This window comes from Engraulis encrasicolus, chromosome 20 (assembly GCF_034702125.1).
Source record: "Engraulis encrasicolus isolate BLACKSEA-1 chromosome 20, IST_EnEncr_1.0, whole genome shotgun sequence".
NCBI lineage: Eukaryota > Metazoa > Chordata > Actinopteri > Clupeiformes > Engraulidae > Engraulis > Engraulis encrasicolus.
The window spans coordinates 39,798,555-39,826,130 of NC_085876.1; the positions used below are offsets into that span (position 1 = coordinate 39,798,555).

Genomic DNA, 27,576 nt, shown 5'->3' on the forward strand with positions numbered 1-27,576 from the left:
AAGGAGATGGGCTTTAGATCAGAGGGTTGGCGGTTCCAGTCTCACCAGTACATGCCCTACCATACTCCATGGCTGAGGTGCCCTTGAGCAAAGCACCTAACCCCAAAGTGCTCCAGGGACTATAACCAATACCCTGTACTTAAAATAACTGTAAGTCGCTTTGAATGACAGTGTCAGCAAAGTGCAATGTAATGTGTGTCATATTGCCAATGAAGAGATGCGAAGGAGTAGGGATGGGAAATGAGGCCCTGCCGTGGCTGATATGGTAGGGCACACGTTTACCACTCGGCCGACCCGGGTTCGATTCCCAGTCCGGGTCCTTTGCCGGTTCTTCCCCATCTCTCTCTCCCAGCTCACTTCCTGTCTCTCCTCCACTATTCTGTCTCACAAAAACCAATAAAGGCTAAAAAGCCCTAAAAAAATAACTTTTAAAAAAAGGGATGGGAAATGATCCAGCAGGCCAGAATTGACCCTGGGGCTCCATGGGGGCCACTTGCTTATTTCTGGTAGTGTCTTATTGCACTGCAACAAAGCACCCCAAATACCTCTTTGATGCTGAAGGAAACTAAGTGTCTAACAGCGATATGCATAAATGCACATTGCACACAGATCAAAAACTTTGCACACATGGTTGAACAGGTACAAAAATGAGATGGTGGTACATTCAAAACATTTCTCCAAACACACTCTCTGCAATTTGAAAGGTGATTGGCTGTAAACATGTGATATCATTGTTTTTCAAATTCTTTGTATGACCAGTGCATGTAAAGAAATTGACAATAAACTTGACTTGACTTGACTTGATCATACATTTGGGTAAGCTTAAGTTGAGCAGTTCATGTCAGCCAACACAAGTGGTTGCTCCAGCAGTGCTGGAGCATTTTCTTGCCTGAAACCTGAATATGTTTACAAGGTGCACTCAGGAACTGACTTTGTGAATAAAATTCACAGTATTTTTTTCTAATACAGAGTCTTCTCAAACTGTTACAGAAAGTATATTAATTGGACAAGTGCATTACACTATAATGCATCACATTCCAATTCAATATGATTCTTTGTTTGTCGGATACAAGTGCATGGTCCATATCAAAGTATGCAAAAAGACAGAGTAATATCAGACATATCAGACAATTTTAATCATAATAAATAGGGAGGGAAATGAAGAGACTATTAACCATTTTAACACTGTTAATTATTGGAAGTTCTGAATCACAACACACCTGCAGAGGAATGGCACTGCCCCATCTCGTCGCACCACGTACTGGAATATATTTACCAGGACCTCCACTGGAAGACCCTGACCCCACTGGTCATCTTCTGAGCTGGAGGAACATACCTGAGGTTGAACCTGATCTTTAGGATCAATGTCTGTGCTCTGAGAGTCCACTATGACACTGCATCTGGCAGGTGTGCCACCTACCAATGTCTTTTTCTTTATTGTTTTGGGGGATTTACTTTGAGCCTTCGTTTTAGCTGGCTTCTTCTTCAATTTCTTTTTGCCTTTCCTCTTGGGCCTCCATACACTGTCGCTCTGACTGACGTTGGAAATGATGAGGAGCATGTCCTCGCCCTCTTCAATGGTGTAGTTGGGTCTAGATTTCCGAGCACTTTTGGTCTTTTTCTTCTTCGCTTTAGGCTTGCTTTTGGAGTCGCTGGGGGAGGCAGACCTCTTTTTCTTTTGGCTGCTCCGTGTGTCTCCTCTACCTGGCCTTTTTCTGGATGTCCCGCTGTTACCTGGTGCTTCATTACTGGGGTTTTCGGAGTCTAGTGACCGCGTTGAGGTGGACTGAACAACCTCCGACTGGTTGGCTTCAGAAACCTTGTGGTCTACTGTCTCCATACCTGACTGTCAAATAGGCCTACTGTTGTAAAGAGACGGCGTGCAGCAAGCACCATGTGCAAAGCAATGATCTCTCAATGGGACGCTGTATTCATTCAGCTACTCACTATCACACCACACCTCAGTGCTCTTCATAATGTTGCATGCTTGCTTCACCAAAGTATCAGACCACAAATACCGGGACAGTGCAATTACGAATTGGCTAGAGGTACGACGGCTTAAAAAAAACCATACGTCTTTTGGGTAACGTATTAAGATTTTGGAAATCCTACGGTTAACAACTCAAGACCCATTGTTGACAAACGTTGAGGGAATTGGGCTACAACAACCGAACCATCTTCTGCATTTCCGGAAAGTAGCTTTACATTTCAAAATAATGCATATGTTACTAGTTAGCGCGCAATATTGTGTCAGCAATTTCATGAAATATCCAAATTATTCTGTAGTTTGCCACTGTAATGAAGGTAAATTGGTTCTACAGTGAATTCACATTATTTGTAACCCCTCATATAATTTACGTAGATCACAACGATACCACCACTCTTCAAGATACCGGCAATCGATTTGCATGGTGTCTGTCTTCACGCTTCACCAAAGATTTTCTTGTTGTGGTCTACTGCCCCCAAGTGGTGATCTGTCGTTTTGCCTGCGGTGGATATTCTAATCTAGAACTAGTCCCATAGTGCTTTGCCGCATTCTTACTCAACATCCTACCTTACATCAGGGTCTGCTATGCTTCCATCCACAAAAGAGAGAGCAGAAAGGATAGTTTGCAGACTACTGTTACCACACAGGATGACTTTAGTGTTCGCGTGAACAATAACTTGTCTTGCCATTATCCAAGAACACCAACGTCGCCATTTACAACGGATTCGGACATTGCTCGTTATTCACCAGTAAAACATATTTGCACAAAAGGTAAGGAGATACACTTCCCCTTATTGAGGCTTTTATGACGACTTCAGGGAGTTTCTTACAAAACAAATTTAAACCAGATTGACTGGTTTTGTAACTTTTACGTCAAATAGCTGCAGACAATATCTGTTAAAACATCAACATGGTGTTGTCATTTCAGCTGTCTCTTGGCGACATATAACTGCAGGTTATCGTGGCACACTGCTCCATTGCCAATCCATTTGTAACATGTTGTGTACGGGCAAGGCTTTGTTGATAAAGCAGTGTGTTCTCGCATGGGTTTTTCGCGCGGTTCGAACAGGCAAGGGCATTCGCCATGATGCACATGCGCTAGCTTTCTTCTGGAGTGGGGGGTACGGTAGCTTGCTAATTTACGACACGACTTTTTCTACATGCCTACTCCCAGCTCAAATGTTATATACATTAGTACATCCAACCCTTTTGAGTACATTTCAAATAAACAACACAATTCAGTCATTGTGTTTTTTTCTATTCGCAATGACTAAATCAGCTGATGTGTCTATGACGAGAAACTATGTAACCTTCCAAATCACAGTTGTTATGAATGTAGCAATGACCCATCACCTTTATTTATGGGACCAAGCCCCATTATAAATATTTATTGCCATGCTTTTGTAAGCTCTGTTATGCGAAATGCTTCAACCTCACCTTTAGCCCAGTTTTGCAACACAATGATCCACCAGCCATAGCATAAAAACAATAACCGGTGCTTGTGTCTAAATTTAACTCGTCGTTTTGCGAGGCAAGAAGAACTGAAACTTGAAACGTGCTCTTCTGAGTGTATGACTAAAAACAAAGTGTTTAAACTCAGCTTTATTGGTGGCTTTACATTGGTAGAAGAACAATGCGTGCAGTAGATTACTTCTTCCAAGTTAAAGGGGCGGTTCCAAAAGTAGCCCAGTCACTTTACCTGACTGTGCAGTGTAGCAGGCTATAAAACTCTTGATAGAGGAGGCTTTACACAGCTTCTTTCACAATGAAGCAAACGTGTAACACCCTGGCTGTAGGTAATACACTGCACCCTTTGAACCAAAATATGTAGGTCAGTGAACCATGCACTTGCATTACCTCTGTGTCCTATGACGGACGCCTATCCAGAACTATGTGGATGGCTGATTCATATTGTTACAGTAGGCCACAAGGGGAAGAAATGAAGTGGACCTTTAAACTTCTATGCTGTAACATCTAGTTAGTTTGTATTGCATCAGTTTTTCAATGGAGTTAAACATTTGTAACCAACTGGACTTCTTTCTGGATCTTGAAAATGAACTATTTTAGGTAGCATGCCCTTGGATGAATTGCAGCCCTCACTGACATACTTTAGCAGTTGACTACAGTCCTATACTGTGTTGCGATGAAAAACTAAAACATTTATCTGGCCTTTATTTGGAAGCCGGCGCAGTGCCAGATGTATTAAATACGCCCGCCCGCCCCACGCACGTTCATCCGGACCCTCAGTCATGGACGCGGACCAAGAGGAGGCCCAGGGCATTCTCAGTATTGCCGAGGATCTCAGTGAGTATTTACTTACATTTATTCACTGTAACATCCATCACCATCATTTACTATATATTTTTTGTATAGTAAATAGTATCTCTGTAGACATTCGTGTTTCAGTGGATTTAAAAAAAAAAAAAAAACCTTTCCCAGTATGGATCACTATACTTCCTACAGAAGTAACTGTTTAAAAGGATGTTTAAGAAGCAGTGTTGTTGTTTTAAGTGAATTGATCTACAGACAAGTGTGTTTTTTGTGTTAGTATTTTTTCTCAAACATCCATAAGAGTGATTGGTGGTGGTCGTGATTGATTGATGATGAATTCATTATGCTTTTTCCCTCACAGGGGATGACATGTACGACAGACTCGTCAACGACTTCCTGGGATCTCAGACCGGCGAGGGGTTGCTACTGGACGAGAAGCCGTGCAAGAACCGCCTGCTGGTGCAAGTGGGACTGCTGAAGGAGGACAACGAGGTCCCGTGGGGCTCCGTCCTGAAATGGCTGCAGAAGATCTTCCCCATGTTCCAGTCGGCGGATTTCCAGTGTCTCATCGAGAGAAACATCGAGACGACTCTGAGCTTGGCCGGGGACGCACAGCACAACTTTCTAGAGACAGACGTGAACTTTGAGTTTGTCGGTGCTATATGTGATAGCATTGGCATTGGCAGAACAGAGCTGCTGGAGATGTCTGACTTCTCCGAGAGAGCCAAAGGCACCGAGATCACAAACGGTCTGATGTTAGAGCTGAACAACTTTGTACAGCGAGAGAAAATTGACACCATTGTGTTAGTGTCGTGGCTCAAAAACTTTGATCCGAATTTCTGTAGCGATGGCAAAATTCAGAAGGCCCACAGGCTGCTGAAAACGAAGCTACACACCTTCATGTCCAATTACCGCAATTTCCAGAGAACCAGATACAGGGCGAATGGGATGAAGGACCAGTTCCTTCAAACTCCCTTCGACCTGTACGGCATCGAAATCCCAGACGCATGGGAGGTAGAGAAACCCAGCCCCCGAAGGGGTGGCTGGAGGGGTGGTGGGAGGGGTGCGAGGGGGGGTAGATGGGGCAAGAAGCCCCTCGGTAGACCTCGCAACATTAAGGAGGAGCCAGACACCCCTGAGATATCCGAGAAGAGGGCGCAGTACACCATAGTCAGGTCTGGGTCCAAGGGCAAGGGGAAGCGAGGGAAGACAGTCACCATAAAACAGGAGTATGATTCGGATGGGTATAACGAGCAAGAACCGGATCCGGTTCCTGCGTCGAAGTCCGACCCGAACGTGAAAGACGGAGAGTCTCTCACTTTACTTGACGTCTCCATAATTTCTGTGCAGAAGCTGTCCAATGTGTATGGGGGCAAAACGGAAATCTCCAAACAGGTCTCCTTGGACCTCCTGAAGAATCAGTACACCCTAATGCTCGCAGAGGACACCGGTATGAATTACATGACGGAGGAGATCAACGCGCTGAGTGACTCGCACAACCTGGTCTCTCCACTAGATTTCTTACACTACAACACTCATTACCTCCTGGACATATACGACGCCATCGAGCAACAGATTATGTCCTTCGAAAGAGAGATCGTGATCTCAACCGGTGAACAGCTAGGGCGGGATAACAACCCGACCTTCAAGCATTTCATGAACTACGAAGAGAGTGCCACGTGCCGCTACATTCGCATGGCGTCGGACGTTCTGAGCCCCCACGAGGACGCGAAAAACAACTGCAGGAGGCACTGGCTGGCGTTCTGCATGGAGCGGAAGAACCCATCCAGGTTGCCGGCAAACGTGTCCAATCGCTTCAACAACTACTTCGAAGCGGCGGCTGCCCTTCTTCACCATCGCTCCGATGTCATGCTGTTCTTCTCTGACCTGCAGGCCCTGAACGACGAGCCCAACATAACCCTGGACAGCATCAACGACGACGCCAACGACGACGCTATCCAAGCCCTGCTGTGCGTGCTGGCCGTCATCTACTGCAAGATCCTGGGGCCGTACTGGCAGCTCCTCAAGAGCAAGGCGCAGTACGCCCTCTACAGCCGATACATCTACTGCCTCTACCAGAAGCTCCTGCTGTGGTCGAGAGACGCCACGACGCTGATGGAGCCGGAGATCGCCACCAACGTGTTCCTGCAGGTTCCGCTGCAGGAGGGAACCTTCAGCAAGGTGTTCTCCTTCTGCAGCACCAACGCAGACAACCAGTACGGCATACTCATCAGAACCTGCCTGGAGAAAGTGGTGAAGGTCATCGCCGCCGTGACTGAGGAGAACCTGAAGGACTTTCTCCCCGGAGGGATCTACTGCCAAGAGCCCCCTCCTGACATCTCCAAGCAGCTGAAGAACTGCACCTTCTCCCACCTGATGGGCGAGTATCCGTTTGGTCAGGCCTTCCCGTACAAGAGCCAAAGACCTGACCAACCACCAGCACCTCCGCCACCTGAGCCACGCAACGAGATGCTCTTGGGACAGAAGAAACGTTTACCGACTTTACCGAGTGTACGGAATGTACCGTCTCCGGTCAGGGGTAAAAAGCGGCCGCTGATGTTACCAGCAAGAGTACCGCAAAAGGAAGATTTCCCAGAGGCCAACGACCCTGTACCTAACGACACTCGAGAAAGCATTCTGAGGTCCATAGAGAGAAATGGAGGGCCTTGCCACACAAGGGAGGACGTTGATAAGCTCTTGGTACGCCTCGAAGGCGCTACCCACGCACAGAAGCGCGAGGCTGTACGATGTGAGATAGGATACCAGAAAGTGGTGCTGGGAATACAGCACAACAACCTCGCTAGCGTCGGCTTCTCTCTCAGCGACATGGTGGCCAAGTTGAAAAGTGTCTTGCCAAGCGAAGAGGGCAACACGAGCCAAGAGGAAGAGGACACTGAGGGCAGTGATGACGATGGCCCTCAGCAGGGCAATGCAGGACACCAGGCAGATAGGCAGGACGAAGAGGAGGAGGAGGAAGAGGGTGATCATGGCGACCGGCAGTTAAACCTACGGCGCGAAGGACTTCCACTTTACCAACCCTACCGAGCTGAGTTTGACACAGAGTTCTCCTTTTCTTATAATTGATTGTTACACCGAACAAGTTCAAGCTCGAGAAAGTCTTTTTATTTCCAAGAGTCAATTAAGAGTAGAAAGTCTGGCAAGAATATCATATCTTTTTAATTTCTTTTGATATATATTTTTATATTAGATTTTCCAACCATGGTATGTTGATCATTATGTCAATGCTGGTGGCCATTTCATGAGTATATGTCTTGTCCTCTCCTTACTAACAGCATATATAAAGATATGCAAATGTCCTCTGACTGTCACTGCTGCTCCCCTTTTGAAAACGTGTTTATGCATACCTTCTTTATTTTCTCTATGTTTATGCCACATTTTTCCAGTATATTTTTGTATAGGTTTGCTTCCACTAAAAATAAAAGTGAAAAAGAGTGCCATGTCCTTTTTCCTTTTTTTCCACATATAGATATTGATGGAGTATTGATATGTTAGAATTCCAGGGGAAACAGTTAACGTATAGTCAATTACAAGTTCAAATACAAGACAACATGCAGGAAATACTGTACAGACAAGCTACCAGAACTCTTTAACGCCATAAATGTTTCATATTGTTCATTTTACAGGATGAGTAGTTTCATTGAGGTTTTTTTCCTGAAGTAGTTGGTGAAAATTCGAATGAGCAGGCACTACATCGGTCATTTATTCACACAGACACGACAACTTAGATGGTACTGTTAATAAATTGACCTTTTTAGTAGCGGAAGTCATGTTGCATTCATTTCCTGGGAATGAAAATAAGTTAATTTCGCAAGTTCACACAATAATGACATAAGCTGTGGTTGTCACCCTGATGTATTCTAAAAACGATACAGGGTGTCCCAAAACACATTAAATTGTTAATTAAATTAAATATGTGTATTAAAATTCATGTAATTTTCAAAGTGTAATAGAATTTACAGCACATTTTGCCTGTTCTCAAACTGAAATCCATTCTACTAGGCCCACTGACAACACAAAGCACACAAAATTGTCTTTGTGTTATACGTTCACTTTGAATGGCTGCATTCAGTTCCATTGACTTGCAGGTTTCATGTAGACCTACTGCATCACTTTGAAAGAGGCAGGGACAATATAATAAATGGATCACTGTAAATTCTATTACACTTGAGAACAGCTAATTTGATTACATAACACTATGTACTAGTAAACTCACTGACGAAATAAGGATGACATTACTACATCTCCACAAAGATGAGATGAGTGACCTGTACCCAATCCACCATTAAAAAAGTTAAATGCTAACATTTCCGTGTTAATACTGTACTCCTCATAATATATGAGCTGTCTGGGTAGGAAAGCAGGTTTCATCACCCTTCTGTTTAAATCAGGGGTGTCGGTCAAGCTCCTTTTGGTTCAGGGGCCACATACAGCCCATTTGTGAATTATATTATATTATATTCTACATCACATTATTTTAATTCTGGTATTATTGGACTTTATACTTTGACCTATGTGACTTAATCACTGATATAAAAAAACAATGATCATTATTCCCAGAGGCCAACAGATTTCAAATCACACGTTAATTTACTTAAAGGGGTATGCCACTATTTTGGGGCTTAATACAGTTAAAATCGTTGGCCAGGGTTTGTAAAGGTGGTAAAGTGTCTTATTTTTCATGTAAGACAAGTTAAAAGAGGGAATATGTCTCTAAGCTAGTGAAAGTCAATGGATCCGTGTAGCATGCTACAATGCTACACGGATCCATTGACTCCATATGTCGCTAAGCTAGTGAAAGTCTTTCACTAGCTTAGCGACATAGTCCCTCTTTTAACTTGTCTTAAAGCAAGACAACGCTTAACATGAAACATAAGACACTTTACCACCTTTATAAACCCCAGCCAACGATTTAAACTGTATTAAGCCCCAAAATAGTGGCATACCCCTTTAAGCTTTCCTTCATCTACAAGTCTGGGGCTTGATCAAGCCATCTGGAGGGCCAAATCAATGCCACATTCAATGTTTATATCTAATGGTAGAAAAAAACTTTTAGAAGAATGTATCCACAAGACTCTTCTATTTTCTCAAACTGAAATCCATTCTACTCCAGGCCCCACTGACAACACAATTAGCACACAAAATTGTCTTTGTCTTATACGTTCACTTTGAATGGCTGCATTCAGTTCCAGTGACTTGCAGTTTTCATGTAGACCTACAGCATCAGTTTGAGAAGCGGCAGGGACAATACACTAAATGGATCACTGTAAATTCTATTACACTTTGAGAACAACTAATTTGATTACATAACACTATGTACTAGTAAACTCGCTGATGAAATAAGGATAACATTACTACATCTCCACAAAGATTAGAATAGTGACCTGTCCCCAGTCTACCATTAAAAAAATAAATGAAATGCTAACATTTCTGCATGTTTATACTAAGTTGTTAATACCACTGTACTCATCATGATATATGCTATCTGGATAGGAAAGCAGGTTTCATCACCCTTCTTTTTAAATCAGGGATGTCGGTCAAACTCCTTTTAGTTCAGGGGCCACATACAGCCCATTTGATCTCAAGAGGGTCGGACCAGTGACCTAATTGTGAATTAGGCTTTATGCTTCGACCTATGAAACTTAATCACTATCAAAAATCAATGATCATTACATTATTCCCAGAGGACAACGGATTTCAAATCGCATGTTAATTTACTGAAGCTTTTCTTCATCTATAAGTCTGGGGCGTTGATTAAACCAGTGTTTCCCAACCAGGGGTACGTGTACCACTAGGGGTACGCGAGCACATGGCAGGGGGTACTTGGAAAAATATAATTTTAACAAATACATGGAGCTTAGTTACATTGGGATGGAGAAAGCGGTATAAAACTTGACTTAGGGGGTACTCATGGCACAACGAAAATGCTTAAGGGGTACACAAGACAAAAAAGGTTGGGAAACACTGGATTAAACCATGTGGAGGGCCACATCAATGCCACATTCAATGTTTATATCAAATGGTAGAAAAAAAGCCTTTAGAACAATGTATCCACAAGACTCTTCTATTTTACCCAGGCCTACTGCTCATATTCATCCCTGTGAAAGTCTATATCACCTTATGGTTCCATCTGGTGATCTGTGTCCCAGACAAGCATACTGCCCTATGTTGAATGTGTGTAACTTTGTTTTGCTATTCTCTCCTCTGATATTGACTATGGTACTGTTAGGTCTACGTACTTCTAGGAATATTACCCCCCCTGTAGGCCAATTACACCACGTGACAGTATCATTAAAGCATAATAGTTATGCATTATCTTCTGCTGATAGAGACAAACCAGATTTGGTAATATGGTTACGTAACCGTTTTCTGCCTCATGTTTATCTGGGTGAGATGTCTGGAGAGAGGACTACTCTAACATCTGCCAGCGTCGGATTCAAGCACATGTACTGTAGTAAGTGCCAACGATGTTGATTCCCATTGTGACTCTATAACCAACTTCTGGGTCTAGGAGATGGCAGAGACGTGGTGGAACCATGCGGCGGTCACGCATGCCCTGGTGGCCCTGTTTGGAATGGGCTCCTGGGTCTCTGTGAACTCTCTCTGGGTGGAGCTCCCCGTCATCGTCAACAAACTGCCAGAAGGTAAGTCAAGTCAGCTTTTATTATTGTCAGTTTCTTCGTATGCACAGGTCTTAGAAGGAAATTGAAATGACGTTTTCTCTCTATACCATGAAGGACATAGACATACACAGGACTGACATTTACAGAGACTGACATCAAGTGCAAATTAGAATGACATTACATAATCTGTAATTACAGTATATGTTAATTGTAATTCAAAGGAGTGTGCCAATGAAAATGTGGGTCATTTTAAAGTTCAATAGAATTGACAGACATCATGTTATTTCTTTTATCACAACCTGTTCTCAAACTGACATCTACAATGGGCCAGGTGCTGCTGCCAATGAGAATCGCACACAATTTTCTTTTATTTGTGTGCATTCACTTCCAATAGCTGCCTTCCCTTTCAGTGACCATCACAGGACTCACTAGCATAGGCTGAGGGCCGCCGGTGGGGCCGCGGCAGGTTGCCAGGAAAAGCATAGCGAAATGAAATAAATAATTGGAATAAATGTAATAACTAATGCACCCAAAAATGAGCTACACTATATTCCCATTAGTTAAGAACTGCATTAATATTCTATTGCATCTCTGAACATTGGTACTATTAATATTATACATGTCCCAGTGAGGCAGTAGCTCACAGATCTAGACCGGTGATTTTCAAACTATGGGCCGGGGCCCACTGGTGGGCCCTGAAAGTATTCCAAGTGGGCCTTGAAATAATTTTCTACAAATTATAATCATATTTTGGTGTGTGTTGCTATTGATTTATTTGAGTTTTATTCTTTATTGGGTCAGAGGTGAGCCCCGAACATTTGTGACAATTTCGAGTGGGCCCCACGTTGGAAAAGGTTGGAACCCCTGATCTAGACAATTGTATTGCACCACCCATGCTTGGGGGCCTTGGGCTAGAATCTGGGGGCCTTGTTGTGGTAAAGTTTGGGAATTCCAGGCCCAGACATTCAATTTGGCTTATGTCCTGTCTTGTGATTTTTTTTCTCGTTTTTTCTTTTATTTTTTCATCAAACTGATCAAATGCATTTATACATCAGGGTGTATTGGTAGGTTAGACATCCTCTCAGTTGTTAACATATTACTGTGTATATTGTGTGCTCATTCAACCTTTTTGGCAATTCTAATCATTATGACTTGACTGATCCGGTGTTCAGTAAATGGGAAAAAAACACCTGCCACACGTTTGATCAAAGCAGCTCTGAATGACGCCAAATAATGCACAGTCAAGTTTATCCACTGCTCTGAAGAGAGACAAAAGCGTTTAAGTTTTTTTTTGGGCTCAGATGTTAGGTGGTACAACCACAGCTAATGCCAATAAATTAATTCATAATTGCAATAAAGATGCTTCTTAGATAACCCTATAAAAACAACAACAAATAATAGCTTAATCCATTAATTCATTAATTTTTACAGTTGCAATATTAGCTGTGGTTGCACCACCCTGACGTGTGGTACAACTAAAACATCAAGGAGCCTTATAAAGAATGTAAAAGTGGCAAGAGGGTTTTCTTGCTTCACTCAGGATTGGCATGTTTTGATTAGGACATTGTGTTAGTGGTGTAATAAAGAAACTGCTATAAACTACACGCACTTTCACTTACATGCATTCACACACACGCTCACACACTGACGCGCACACACACTCACACTTTCCAACACAACACTCTGTGAAGCGTCCTTGGGTGTTTTGAAAGGCGCTATATAAAACGAAAGTATTATTATTATTATTATTATATTATTATTACAGTCTGAACCTGATTGCCTCTTATCAGTTTGTCCTACACGTCCATGCTTTTATCAGCAGTTGGCACAGGTAATGGCCATAAATGTACTGATAATTGTTAATTATTGTACAAGCAATGAATATTCTTCTTAAATCTTAGAATCCAGTGAAATGCAGAAAAATAATTTCATTCATACAATAGCTTAGGGTTTCCCAAACTGGGGTGCGTGCTTAAAGGGCAACTCCTGCCAATTTCAATGTGCTGATGTATCACTCACGCTACCCTTGACTTGTCAGTACCCGGTGACGCCGCAGTTTTTGGCCCAGCCCTTTCCGAGATATGAGCTATTCTAATGGGGGCAACTTTTGTTTACATTTTTAAAAAATTAACATAGGCATAGACATAGACAAATATTTTCCCAAAAGGTATCGCTGTTTGCTAGCTGTCTGCTGATGTTGCATAACCTTTTGGATGTTTTTGGGAATAAATAAAAAAGTTTTTGTGAAATGTAAACAAAAGTTGCCCCCATTAGAATAGTTCATATCTCGGAAAGGGCTGAGCCAAAAAATGCGGCGTCACCGGGTACTGACAAGTCGAGGGTAGCGTGAGCAATACAACCGCACATTGAAATTGGCAGGAGTTGGGATGCGCGAGCTGAATAGAGCAATGGCGGATATGGTAGTTTTAAAGTATTAATGAACATTAAGTAGTTTTTAATTGTATGGTGCATTGTATGCTGGAAGGGTCCATCTGAAGTGTAGTTTAATTCCAAGGCTATTGGAAAAGAGGATTCCCCCAAAACGACTGTGCTTAATATGCAGTGAATAAGCAGTGAATCCATCCATCAGCACACCAAAATATTCGCTCAGGGGGTGCGCGAACCACATTGCAATGTACAAGGGTGCGCAGGGGGAAAAGTTTGGGAACCCATGGCTTAGACATTGGCTATGTTTGCACCACCCTGACGCCTACCACTAAAAAAAACATCAACGACACATCAAAGACCTGATTGCCTCTTATTACATTACATTGCATTTGGCAGACGCTTTATAACCAAAGCGACTTTCAAAAGAGGACATAATCAAGCCAACATCACAAGCAAATACAAAGTGCACAGGAGATATACAGAACAACAAGTGCAGTTGCAAAGAGGGGTTAGTTTTTAGTCTCTTATCAGGTTGGCCCCACCCTCTCACCATAGATAAAGAATACTAGATGTGCCTTCAAGCCTTTTGCCGTGGTCCCAACCTTGATCTTGCTCTGGTATCCAATGTTTTTCATAGATGTTGCTTATAGATGTCGTTTTACTGCCACCCACAGGATAATGTGCATATCAACAGTCAGTGCCGATTGACGGCAGTTACACTGTCAAAACAAGGTGGCAATCTGCAGTTCGATCAAATACAAAAGCAGGGTGGTCAATGTGGCATCTAGTGCTTTATCGTTATGCATTCTCACAGTCAGGATCTGACTAAAGGACGCTATATATATATATGTGGGGCAGCCGTGGCCTAGTGGTTAGAAAGTTGGTCTTTCAATCTAGAGGTTGCTGGTTCGAATCCCCCCTGACCTCTCCCTACATCTCCATTCATGGCTGAAGTGCCCTTGAGCAAGGCACCTAACCCCACATTGCTCCAGGGCCTGTAACCAATACCCTGAAAAATAATAACTGTAAGTCGCTTTGAATAAAATGAAAGCGTCAGCTAAGCGCAATGTAATGTAATGTAATGTAATGTAATATATACAGTAGCCAGGTAAATAAAGTAACCTAAAAGAAACCTGGTATAACCCTGATTCCATTTCATATCTCTTCAGGTTAGAACATTCCCACCCACCTGTTGCATCAGATTCAAGGATGTTTTATAGACATTTTAACAACACATGATATGATGACTCCTACACGTATAACCCTGCTTGCATCTTATCTCATCCTGTCATCTTGGAACTTACCTGTTCATGCTGAAAACCGATGTAGACATGACTGTCTCTTATCAAGTTGGTACCTTCCTTCTTACATTTGGGTTCTGATTAAAGGACGAAATATACACACTGTAGTTTATCTTGTATCGTATCTCATATCTTGTCAGGTTGGAACCTTCCTGCCTATCTGTCGGTGCTTAAAATAGTTATACGCCCCTTCTCAACTCCCCTGATTGTGCAATTGTTTGGTACGCCCTGATGAAGACAGTGTGTCGAAACGTGTAGGCATGTAGCCAGAGTTTAATGAAGGCTTTTTGAATTTTAGTAAGGAGTCTGTCAAAAAATGTTTTTTTTTCTATTCATGGAAGTGTAGTTGGTAGTTTGGATGCCCAAGGTTTTTTTTCATGTGCACCCTTTTTACTAGACCTGGAGAAATGACCGAGTGAAGCATTCCCTTCTCTCTTTTTGGTTACCCCTGATTGCAGGGCACTAAATTAAAGGATAACTTCAGCCAGTTTCAACATGCAGTTGTAATGCTCACACTACCCTGGACTTGTCAGTACCTGAATTTTGTTTTTTCTTCAGCCTTTTCCCAGATCCTGGTCAATGTAATGGGGGCAGGTGTTTGTGTACATTTCATAAAAACCTCTTGATTTATTCCCAAAAACACCCATGCAACATCAGCAGACAACTAGCAAACAATGATAGCTTTTGAGAAAATATTTGGAGTAGGCCTATGTTAAGAATTTTTCAAATGTAAACAAAAGCTGCCCCCTTTAGAATAGCTCAGATCTCGGAAAGGGCTGAGCCGACAAATGTGGCATCACTGGGTACTGACAAGTCAAGGGTAGTGGAGCAATACAACAACACATTGAAATTGACTGAAGTGGTCCTTAAACTTTTTTCATCACCAGCCAAAATGGCTTACATGTGTCAATCTTACTAGCCAAACACACACTGAGCAATGGGTCAAAGTGGCTAGTAAGCTTTCTTTTCTACCAGCCAAACTGAATTTTTACCAGCAATTGGCCGTTTGGCGGGTGTTACTTTAGAGCAGTGGTTCTTAACCTTTTTTCTTGAAGCACCCCCTAAACTCTGCCCAAGACAAGCCATGCACCCCCAAACCAAACGTCTATACGTGTATACGCACCAAAAAAAATGATCTAAGTGAATAATTACAATGATTCTTGCTTTAGACATTAATCACTTCTTTAATTACTTTACATTAGGTCCAAAACATGTTTTTATTTGTTTTTGATTTGGCCTAATTATGAGGCTTAGAATAAGAATTTTGGTCACAACCTCAACACAAACAAAATTTCGTGCACCCCCAGAAATCTCTGGCGCACCCCCAGGGGGTGCCCGCACCCCAGGTTAAGAACCACTGCTTTAGAGCCCTGCCTGGTTTTGTCTCGTATTTCTCATCAGGTTGGAACCTTCTGGCTTACCCGTCGGCGCTGAAAAAAAGTTTACACACCCGATCACCTGTTATCAACACCCCTGTTTGTTGAATTATGGGTTGGGAAATGTGTTCCCTTACGCAAAGAAATGTGTTTTTGTAATATTATGTCACTTTGCCAGAAAATGCATACTCATTAATTGGATATCGCAGTCATGACCTACTCTTTCACAATGGTTAGATCAGATAATACAATTTTTAACGATGGAAGAAAGTATAAACACACAGCACCTGAAGCAGTTGGATGTCAGGTCTACATGGTCCTTAGTAAATAAATACATAGACACAGTAAAACTTACAAACCTAAGTTAAGCATATCGGGTAGACCTCTATGTGAAGTGGGTAGGAAATAATTGAGTTTTTGTTTTTTTGTGTGATGTTTGTTTGTTTTTGTTGTTGTTTTGTTCTTCTTTTGTGTAGTGGACAAGCGCTGTCCACTTTGTGTGATGTGTGTGTGATATGTGTAAAAGTGTAAATAAAAAAAAAGAAAAAGAAAAAAGAAAAATACATAACACCCCTGTTTGTGTCTCGTATATCTCGTCAGGTTGGAACCTTCCGGCTTACCTGTCGGTGCTGAAAACAGTTTATACACTTATCAACACCCCTGTTTGTGTCTCATATATCTCATCAGGTTGGAACCTTCCGGCTTACCTGTCGGTGCTGAAAACAGTTTATACACTTATCAACACCCCTGATTGTGTCTCGTATATCTCGTCAGGTTGGAACCTTCCGGCTTACCTGTCGGTGCTGAAAACAGTTTATACACTTATCAACACCCCTGTTTGTGTCTCATATATCTCATCAGGTTGGAACCTTCCGGCTTACCTGTCGGTGCTGAAAACAGTTTATACACTTATCAACACCCCTGATTGTGTCTCGTATATCTCGTCAGGTTGGAACCTTCCGGCTTACCTGTCGGTGCTGAAAACAGTTTATACACTTATCAACACCCCTGTTTGTGTCTCGTATATCTCGTCAGGTTGGAACCTTCCGGCTTACCTGTCGGTGCTGAAAACAGTTTATACACTTATCAACACCCCTGTTTGTGTCTCGTATATCTCGTCAGGTTGGAACCTTCCGGCTTACCTGTCGGTGCTGATCGCCTTCGGCAACCTCGGCCCCCTAGTGGTCACGCTCACCCACCAGTTCGCCCCGGGCCGCCTGAACGAGCGGCTGCTCATCCACGCCATCCAGGTGCTGGCGGTGGTGGCGTCGGCCCTGCTGGCCCTGCTGTGGGACCTGGAGACGGTGGTGGGGGGCCAGCGGCACTCGTTGGCCTTCCTGCTGCTCAGCTTCGTGCTGGCCTTCGTCTGCTGCACCTCCAACGTCTCCTTCCTGCCCTTTATGTTCCGCCTCCCGCCGCAGTACATCCGCACCTTCTTCATCGGCCAGGGCCTGAGCGCGCTCTTCCCCTGCGTGGTGGCGCTGGGCCAGGGCGTGGGCAAGCTGGAGTGCGCCGAGGTCAACGGCACGGTGACGCCCCACTACTACAAGGAGAACTTCCCGGCAGAGAACTTCTTCTGGTTCCTGTTTGTGATGCTGTTGGTGTCGGGGCTGTGCTTCGCGGCGCTGACCAGGAGGTTGACGGGAGGAGACACCGCGGCGGCGGAGGCGGTGAAGGACGAGTCGGCAGCGGCGACCCCAGACCTGGAGCCCCAGCCAGACGAGGAGGACCACCCTCTACACCAGCAGGTACAGCACCAGGCCAACGACTAGCCTGATTACCATGACTTTCAAATCTCTTCGAGACTTGGTCTGACCAAGAGCATAACAACTAGCATTCTTAAACTGCATGGTTGGCCCACCTCCCTTGGTTTGCTACTGGTCGAGGGCAGAACAGACTGAGCCAAAGCTTAAACCAAACATTTCTTAGTCCCAATAGAATGTCTCTGCTTAAACAACGTCACTGCCTTGAACACGCCTCTACCCAGGATGGTTGGAAATGCTCAAAGTTGATTAGTTGCTGTGGAGGGAACCCGAATGTACGTGAACAAGCAATTTGCCTGAGTGTGTGTAGCTGAGCCGAAGGTGTTGCGTCACTGCGAGGGCAGAGCCTGGGTAGTCAACTACACCATTGGTTCTTTTTTGAACACCCCCTGGACCTCATCATAAGCCTCCCAAAAGTATTAGTATTTTAAAAAAATACACTAATGCCCCCCAATTGGCAGTCAATTGGAATCAAACCCGGGTCACAGGCGTCGTAACCCAGTGCCCTACCGTTAGGCCAATTGGCAGCTAAGCACCGCTTCCTTTTACCTTTATTGTGATAGGACGATGTGTGAGACAGGAGGCGTGTGGTGAGAGAGAGAGATGGGGAAGGATTGGCAAATGACCCTGGCCGGAATCAAACCCGGGCCACAGGCGTCGTAACCCAGTGCCCTACCGTTAGGCCAATTGGCAGCTAAGCACCGCTTCCTTTTACCTGTATCCTTCTCAACGCCCCCTAGGGCTCCCTGCTATGCAGTCAGTAGGCACAGCTCTCTACTTTAAGTATAAAGGTAAAATAAGTGAGATTGAGAGAGTTTTTCCGTAAGCCATAGTGATACGGTAATTGTCATCACTTGAACTCGCATGTCATATGCTTTCTTGAATGTATATATTAAATAATCGATATTGATATTGCTTGATTTAGTATGCTTGATTGAATATTGCTATTATTCCTTCTGCTATCACTTCGGTGAGATGCACCAATATTTGTTCATAACTCTGTCTGCGACAAATAAATATATCTTCAATATGTTCTCATCTCCAACTCCATGTCATCTTGCAGAACGGTGGTCTGGTGGTGACCAAGGAGGACGTGAATCCCCAGAAGGCAGAGGCTAGTCCCGATACGCCCCCCGCCACCGGCGCCGGCGCCCCCTTCTGGACGTCCAGTAACGTCTACCTGCTGATGCTGCTGGGGCTGTCCAACGCGCTGACCAACGGAGTGCTGCCCTCCGTGCAGACCTTCACCTGCCTGCCCTACGGCATGATGACCTATCACCTCTCCGTCATCCTGGGCAACATCGCCAACCCGCTGGCCTGCTTCGTCGCCATGTTTGTTCTCCTCAGGTTGGTGGTGTTGTTGTTTTTTTTCTGGAGTTTCTCGACAGTGTCGTTCCTAATGGAGTTAGCAACTTACTTTAGTAAATTAAATTGCCTATGGGAAGTTGCATTGCAACTAAGTTGCTAACTAGCCGTGCTGGGGCTTTTTATCATTACATTTAACAGACACTTTTATCCAAAGTGACTAAGAGGACATGAACGGCAGACACAGGAACCATTTAAGTAGATGTTGGGCAAAACCTTAAAAAAACTCAAAAATAGCACACACACACACACACACACACACACACACACACACACACACACACACACACACACACACACACGGCTATTGTGCATTGTATTTGGCATTGTACCTGTGCCACCACTCCCCCTGTCGCCACCATATTTGTATTTCTGTCCAGGGGCAACATAGTCAAAGTGGCACGTAGCGTCTGACACACACACACACACACACACACACACACACACACACACACACACACACACACACACACACACACACACACACACACACACACACACACACACACACACACAGGTGTGACCCACATGTGACATCTGCTTTCACAGACAAAGCAAAGCCCAAAAGCCACACCCATCTACAGACACTTTCCCATTCCTGGCCAGTCTCTACAGTACATTTTTCACAGGGGGAGCATGTGGAGTGATCATCACCATGGGCTGACATTTAAAGGAGAAAATCGTTAATATAAATGAAGAGTTCATTTGCAAAACGGTGTATCTACCATTTTGGACTTTTACATTTTATTATTGAAAATGACTGTTCAGAGGTCCTATCACCTGTGTGTGAATTCTTGCCATTCAAATATTTTGAGAACATACTTTTTCAACCTATATAAAATGCATTTTGCAATGCAATGCAATGGAATACCCAATACAAAAATGTCAATTTCCCAACATTCTACAAAAAGGAGATACAACATTTTGCAAATATACTGTATTGGGCCCTTAGTTTCATACTATAGCGTCATGGGTGAGGGTTAATTTATTAATAGGCTTTGGAAAGCTATTTCATTTCTGTAGTCAGTTTAAGATCGATGTTGTAATGGTAGTAAAAAAAATTGGAGGTAGTAAAAAGGTAATAAAAGGTAGTAAATTAAACCTAGGATTATCTGTTGGCACCCTGTAATTATGTTATGTGCACTGTGCTGTGTGCTGTGTCACAATGATGATGTGACTTTCCCAGCGGGACTCTCACTTCCATGTTAGCTACCCTACAGATCACGAGTTTCCTTTGCAAACTAAGCATTCCTTGTGCTCACATGAAATGTACGTACTGACATAAGAAGAAGTATATTTGAGTGACTTGGTGTAAGAGGTGTTTCCAAACCACAGGGCCACGTGTTCTATTTTGTTTGCATGACCTTTGTATTTCAATCCTTGTTCAAGGCTATGAGGAAACAACTGTTGAGTGTGCCATTGACTTCTGACTTGAAAGCAATCAATTTCTTCAGTGCACTATTGACAAATTCCTTTCAATCGGGGAGCCAAAGTCCCAAAAATGGGTTGAACTTAACATGGCTTGTTATGCATTTCATTAGTGATTTAAAAAAAAATAACTTTATTATTGGAGGGTCTGCTCTGTCTGAAACATCGTGAAAATATTGTGTCTATTTTCGTGTATGTACCCTTCGTTTTTCAACAGAAATTTCTGAAATATGAAAGATTCTCCTCAGTGGCTTGGGTGAACTGTGTCTCTCAACAAACCCAGTGACGCCTGTCTCCCTTGTGTGCCTAATCTCCCGTTGCTCCAGGTCTAATGTGGGTCTGGGCGTGATGTTCGGTGCTGGGGTCGCGTTCGCCGCCTACCTCATGGCATTGGCTGCCCTCAGCCCCTGTCCTCCTCTCCTGGGCAGCCCAGCGGGCATCTTCCTAGTGGTGAGTGCAATACCATGATGCATTGTAGTTTGACTACTTGTCCTTACTTAAAGGGACACTGTGTGAGATTTTTAGTTGTTTATTTCCAGAATTCATGCTGCCCATTCACTAATGTTACCTTTTTCATGAATGCTTACCACCAGCATCAAATTCTAAGTATTCATTATGACTGGAAAAATTGCACTTTTCATACATGAAAAGGGGGATCTTCTCCATGGTCCGCCATTTTGAATTTCCCAAAAAATTTTAGCTGCAAAAATGACTGTACTTGAACCATACTAGAAAATACTTGTTTATTACTTAGTAAACTTTCATGTAAAGATCAAATTTGGCAATAGGCAGCCCAGTTTCAAAGAGCAGCATAGTTGCAGTACCTTTTTTGACCATTTCCTGCACAGTGTCCCTTTAACGGTTTCATATTTCTAGTAGTTTATTTTATACCATGTTGTCATCAATCTTATATCGCATACATATGTCACATCTTATGTCATACTGTTATACACTCACCGGCCACTGTATGAGGAACACCTGTTACAGCTGTTCATTGAGGCAAATTTTTGATCAGCCAATCACATGGTGGCAACTCAATGCATTTTTGCGTGTAGACATGTTTGAGGTGATCTGATGCAATTCAAACCAAGTATCATAATGGGGAAGAAAGGCTATTTAAATGACTTTGAACATGGCATCGCTGTTGGTGCCGAAAGGGCTTGATTTGAGTATTGCGGAAAAGACTGATCTACTGGGATATTCGCACAACCATCTCTAGGGTTTGCAAAGAATGGTCCTAAAAAGAAAAAAAAATACAGTGAGCAGCTGTTCTGTGGAGCAAAAATGCATTGTTGATGGCAGAGGTCAGAGGAGAATAGCCAGACTGGTGTGAGCTGATACAAAGGCAATGTTAAATTAAATAACCACTCATTACAACTGAGGTATGCATAACAGAATCTCTGATTACACAGTACATCAAATCTGGAGGCAAATGGGCTATAGCAGTAGGAAAACACATTTGGTGCCACTCCTGTCAGCTAAGAACAGAAAAATGAGTCAACAATTTGCACAGGCTCACCATAAACGACACTAGAAGATCGGAAAAATGTTGCCAGGTCAGAATTTGGCGTCAACATCATGAAAACATTGGTCAACCTTGCCTTACATCAACCTTTCAGAGTGGAGATATAATGGCATAAGGATATTTTCTTAGCACAATTCGGGCCAATTAGTAACAATTTATCTTTGTTGGAATGCCACAGCCTACCTGAGTGTTGTTGCAAGCAGTTCAGGCAGTTCTGAAGGCAAAAGGGGGTCCAACCAAGCACTAGAGAGGTGTTCCTAATAAAGTGGCCGGTGAGTGTATATTAGTTTATTATAGCAGCATAGCCGCAATACCTACTCTGGCCACAATCCCACACAGTGCACTTTTAAGACATGTCCCCTGTTATTAAAAAAAGCTGTTACGCTGAATGGCATAGTTGTGTTGTACTTCTCAATGACTATTACAGCATTCCAGTGGTGAAACAGTGGACATTGTAAGGCTACGGAAAAATGTTCGGGTGCCATACAGTGCCAGGCAGTTTAATGCAAGTCCATAACTTAAAGTGACTCAGCAATGTTGTTTTTAGTAGAGAGAGTGATGAAGGTGCTGTTTTGCAGTCACGTCTTTGTGTTTGTGTGTGATGAGTGACCACTCATAAGTATTGATATTGGTAAAATATTAATGTGACTTTTCCTTGTTGTCAAAGAGACTGGATGATACTCTTAGAATCTGTTGTTGTCCTCGGTCACGGTCAAGCTACTGTAAGCTTGCTTTGCGGTCTGCCATCTTGGCTGTCATCTAACCTACCAGGAAGATGTGAAAGACCAACTGTTGCCTCCATTTCCATGCTAAGACACAATTTGTTTGAGGCGTGGACAAATGGACTAAATGGACCCAGACATTTTGTTCTGGAATGTCACGCCAACAGATCTTAAAGAATTCTGTGCATCTGGTCACCTTTCACATATCCCCCCCCCCCCAGTTTCTGTTTATCTCACTCCTGGCCACCTTTTACATTTCATAATTTCACAAATCAGACAAATCAGAAAACAATTGCCCAATTGCACAATAATACATAGACAAAACAATTATACTCAGACAAAATAGTTAGACTAAAAATATACGTAATAATAATGATTATAGTGAAACTAATGGATCTATTCTGCCAGCCTGTAAAGACTTGACAGTCTGCACTTTTTGAATGTCTAGCCGGTACAAACTCCACGTCTGACTGGTGTGATTCCCATGGCAGGTGTTGGCGTGGATCTTCTTCACGGGCCTGTTCTCCTACCTGAAGGTGGTGATCGGGACCCTGCTGCACGAGGCCGGCCACGCGGCGTTGCTCTGGTGCGGGGTCTTCATCCAGGCAGGCTCCCTCATTGGAGCACTCTCCATATTCCCCCTAGTCAACTCCTACAACGTCTTCCAGAGCTCCCAGGACTGTATCAACAGCTGCCCTACGTGACCGTAGGCTACTACGGTACAGTGCACGTGGGATGACACTGCTGCTGCTGCTGCGGCTGCGGTCGCAGTGAGTCGCACATTGTCAACTGCTGAGACTGTTTGAAGCAAAAAAAATATCTGTTTTTTTATTGATTTTGTCACAATGAGTCGCACATGTCAACCGTTGACACCGCTTGAAAGTTTTGTAACTTAATTGAAGGCCAAGTCTGAAACGTTCACTCATTCGTTCGCTACATGGTACACTAAAGGAAAGTAAAGGCCTCACATCAGTTCCGACAGCATTGCAGAGCCTGATCCGATTTCAACTGCATTTTTGAATGTGAGTCATTAAATTAGCACCTCATTAACAAGTCTGACAGGCGGACAAAGATGCGTCCGCCTATGCACTGCCGCCTTGTAGACACAGGAGGGAATTACAATTTTAGAAGGCGTTTCAGACTGGCCGACAGACGGACGGACGGACGGACATACCCTCTTATAGAGATGCTAGGACGCATCTAAAAATGCTTGACAAGTGTTTCCTCAATCTTACGTGCAAGAAAACCATGCTTTCGCAAACTTATTTCGCAGCATATGGTGTTACCAGAGTGAAGGGTTTTAATGGGAACAATGAAATGTAATGTTGACCGAGCAGTACTCTGCATTTTGTCGGAAACTGATGTGTGGTCCAGAAGTGTGCCATGTTGTAAATGAGTGACCGTTCTCACAGACACAACAAGTGCCTAGGGCCGTACACACACATCGCTGCTATTTACTAGCTTCTCGCTTACTCGCCTACTCGCCTCTCTTTCATGGAACGTTCGCTGAAAGTTCCAGCGGCTTTAACTGCCAATGAACAGTCGAGATGTCCCGAACTCTGCCTTCCAATTGGTTACTCGCTTACTTGCCTCGCTCGAAGATAAAATATTTTCAACTCGGGATCCGCCCACATCGCATCGCTTGTACAGTACTCGCCTACTCGCCTGCTAGTCTCGCTGGAACACATCGACATTCTATTGAGTTCATTCGCTGAGCGAGTAACTAGCAGCGGCGTGTGTGTACGGCCCTTTAATTCTATTTGATCACTGGTTTGATTACTAGCGATTTTGTATTCTCAATTGAAATGATTCTCTAGTTTATAAATGGGATGAATGACTACAAATCTCTTGTAATTGTTCGGTTGTACTGGATATGGAATTGTATGTAATATTTTATTTTCTAGTTTTATTGTGGATGATGTGTGGTGGTATGTCCTTTTAAGAACATTTTTTTTCATAATGTCATCCATATGTGCGGTCATAATGGACGACTAGTTCAGTTGCCTTTTCAAGTAATTGAATTCCTTGTAGTAACTTGTGTTGAAAGCACATGTAAAGATACTGTATTGTAAGTAAGAATTGGTGCCGTGATTGGTTATCGTGCCTTGCCATACTGGTTGAGATGGGATCATTTATGAGGGCAAAAACGCTGCTAATACGGTTATGGACCATCTAAGAAAAAAAGCATTAATGATGACTGAAATCAGGCATGGGACAGGATACATTAAAAAGTACTCGCATTCGAGATAGTTGTAACACTTTGAAAAATGTTTTTCATCCTTGATCAATCATTGATCAGACTTTATACTTTGTACTGTATTGTGTACTTACAAGACAATTTAAGTGTAGATAATGTTATTAACATTAGAATACATTTCATGGAGAAAAGATGGCATTATAGCCCCAAGCTTTTATTTTGAGAACCTTTGTCTTAATGGTCACATTCATTCATTACTGTAAGCAGGAATTTTAAGTCAGTATAGTGGAACAACACAACTCGTATGTATATCATATTTGGATTTCATTCGTTTTATTTTTTCCCTCAAAAGCATATATTTAATGTATCTTTGGTTTTTTTTACCATTCATACTAAACTCCTAATTGTTTTGTAACCATAGAAGGCCAGTTTTTACCGTGGGATGATTTTACCGGGTGAATTTCAACAAAGAACCCATATAATTTAAGTTATTGAAATCGAACCATGTTTTTATATGTTGTAGATTTTACAGCCATTTACAGCCACAAGATGACTTTTGTTGTTTTTTATTAAGTGTGATGTTATAAATAACATTTAGTAGATATATCAGGGCCAGTTATTGATTTTCTGTAGCAGCATTATTTTCAAAACCCATAATTATTTATAAATCCATGAGTAGGACTGCCCATGTTCTTTCAGGCCAGGTTTTTCCACTTTTTTTTCCGTATCCGCCCAGGTGGAATCTTCACAGCACTTTTGGAAATGTAATTTGGAAAGCCAACCATATTTACGCAAGGCCATTTAAACAAGGATTGCAATTTTCCGTTAGCCGCATTCATGTGTTCCTCAGGCCTTTCCAAATCAAAGCTGTTCTCGCTTGTTGCTTCATGTGTGTAAATGTACTGTTATAGTGCCAACTTCATCCAGTATTTAGTAGTGAAAGGGACCAGTAAGTTGAAATGGGTATGTTGTTTTGTTTTACATAATTATTTCACCACTAAGACTATTCTGCCCTACAAAGCAAAAAGGCAGTAACTGCGCAGACCTCAAAACAGAGTCAGTTGACTTTAAAATGATGCTGCAATCCAGTATAAGTGTTTTTTGAGATATTACTGAAATGTGACAGTTTTGATACTTTATATTACCACCCTTTTTCCAAATCAATCTATTTATCTGTAGACTTTGATATATATGGCATTAAAGTTATAGTTAGTCATTTTAAACAGCAATCCAGTTACTGCCCTTTTGCTTTGTAGGGCAGTATTGTGGGATCTGTTAGTATGTTTATGCATCAATGTTGGATTTATGTATGTCTTTCTGTATCTAACAAATCTGTCAGCAGGATATTTAAGTGTACCGTATGCATATAGTTAGAAATGTCCAAGAAAATGTCCATCATGTTGAATTTGATTGAAGATTGTGAGCATTTTCTTTTTGTTGTTGATTTTTCACACAATGCATTAATTGTACTGTCGAGGTAGAAACAAGGGATATTAAGTTTTGCACTGTGCAATGCTGTCATTTCTTTGTGTGTTTTATTTTATGTGCCAATTTAAAAAGTAAGAAAGAGAGAAATGGTATCTTCGTCCATTTCAAATCATATTTAATCTTAGACATACTGTGAAGACAAAACTTGAAGTTTTATTTCACGAGGCACTGAGACCACAAGCCTTCAGCACTACAGGCTTAATCCTGATCTAATACTGGTAATCTTGGGTAATACTGGTCATTTTTCCTTTGGTTTTTTTTTCATCCTTTGTTTTTTTTCATTCTTTGATTGCCTTTCTTCAGAACTGTTCCTCTATTTCCTCTGAAATACCTTAATAATCTGTCCAATGTTAAGTTATGTGACATGACAAGAATGTATGGTTTCCTGTGCTGTAAAGATACTTGTCCAAATAAATGATGGGAATTGTGGCCTTCCATTGCATTATAGGTACTGGTGTCCATTGTCTCTCAGCTTGTCAGCTCTTTACTTACTTCTTGAGAACAACAAGTACGCTGCCCAGCTGGTCACTGTAAGGGCAGCGACAGACTTCTTGCAAGCCTGCCGACCTCTAAGTACTTGGTGTATTCAAGGACGCCATGGAGTTAGAACTAAACTAAAATCATAAAAAAACAAACGACAACCTTGGCTTGAGTGTCCCTAACAGCAGCTAGAGAACAATGACTAAGATACATCCGTTTCTGCAGGAAGGGTAATCATATGGCATTCTCTTCAACCTACGGAGCAGAACCAAAGGCAAAGGTCAGACATCCATACGGCGGTCTGTCGTTCTATAACTGAAGTCGCTGCAGAGGGAAGGAAAGACATCTTTTCAACATAGACTTTGTTGTTGTTTCACCAGTCTTTCAAGACAACCACTATGTTTACATGATGTTTTTAATTCCGAATTAATAATTCCAAATTAAATAGTTCTGCCGAGTTTACTTTGATCTTTCATTTAATTCCGAATTAAGGGGTGTTCACATGACGTCTTAAAAGCGGAATTAAGCTTTATTCGGAATTTGAAGTCAGTTAATTCTGAATTAAGTGTATACGTAGCAAATGCTATTCTTTTTCCCATCTGAAAATCAGCTTTTTAACAATTTGCGTTCAGAACACACCACGT

The 27,576-nt window shown here is 42.6% G+C and overlaps 2 protein-coding genes across 4 annotated transcripts in view; one reads left to right on the top strand and one right to left on the bottom strand.

Annotated features, from left to right (window-relative positions):
- Positions 1-1,876, bottom strand: part of fbxl6 (F-box and leucine-rich repeat protein 6) — a 36,188-nt gene extending 34,312 nt beyond the window's left edge. For both annotated transcript variants that reach the window (XM_063185927.1, XM_063185926.1), the window contains exon 1: positions 1,221-1,876. In XM_063185927.1, the coding sequence (XP_063041997.1) occupies positions 1,221-1,840 (620 nt within the window). In that variant the 5' untranslated portion in view covers positions 1,841-1,876. The remainder of the gene's footprint in view (positions 1-1,220) is intronic.
- Positions 1,876-25,969, top strand: slc52a2 (solute carrier family 52 member 2). Of its 2 annotated transcripts, XM_063185925.1 has the most exons (6): positions 2,672-2,758; positions 10,788-10,920; positions 17,087-17,712; positions 18,791-19,074; positions 20,847-20,970; positions 23,259-25,969. In XM_063185925.1, exons 2-6 carry the CDS (start codon positions 10,791-10,793, stop codon positions 23,469-23,471), a joined length of 1,377 nt encoding a protein of 458 aa, XP_063041995.1. In that variant the 5' UTR covers positions 2,672-2,758; positions 10,788-10,790; the 3' UTR covers positions 23,472-25,969. The 2 variants fall into 2 exon arrangements, with proteins under 2 accessions (XP_063041994.1, XP_063041995.1); XM_063185924.1 differs by lacking the exons at positions 10,788-10,920; positions 17,087-17,712; positions 18,791-19,074; positions 20,847-20,970; positions 23,259-25,969 and adding exons at positions 4,170-4,291; positions 4,620-7,711 and having other exon boundaries at positions 1,876-2,758.
- Positions 25,970-27,576: the final 1,607 nt, after the last annotated feature.

Coding starts and splice junctions, on each gene's coding strand:
- slc52a2 (XM_063185924.1), top strand. CDS start 4,237: ATGGACGCGGACCAAGAGGAGGCCCAGGGCATTCTCAGTATTGCCGAG. Junction 4,292..4,619: donor CAGTATTGCCGAGGATCTCA/GTGAGTATTTAC, acceptor TTTCCCTCACAG/GGGATGACATGTACGACAGA.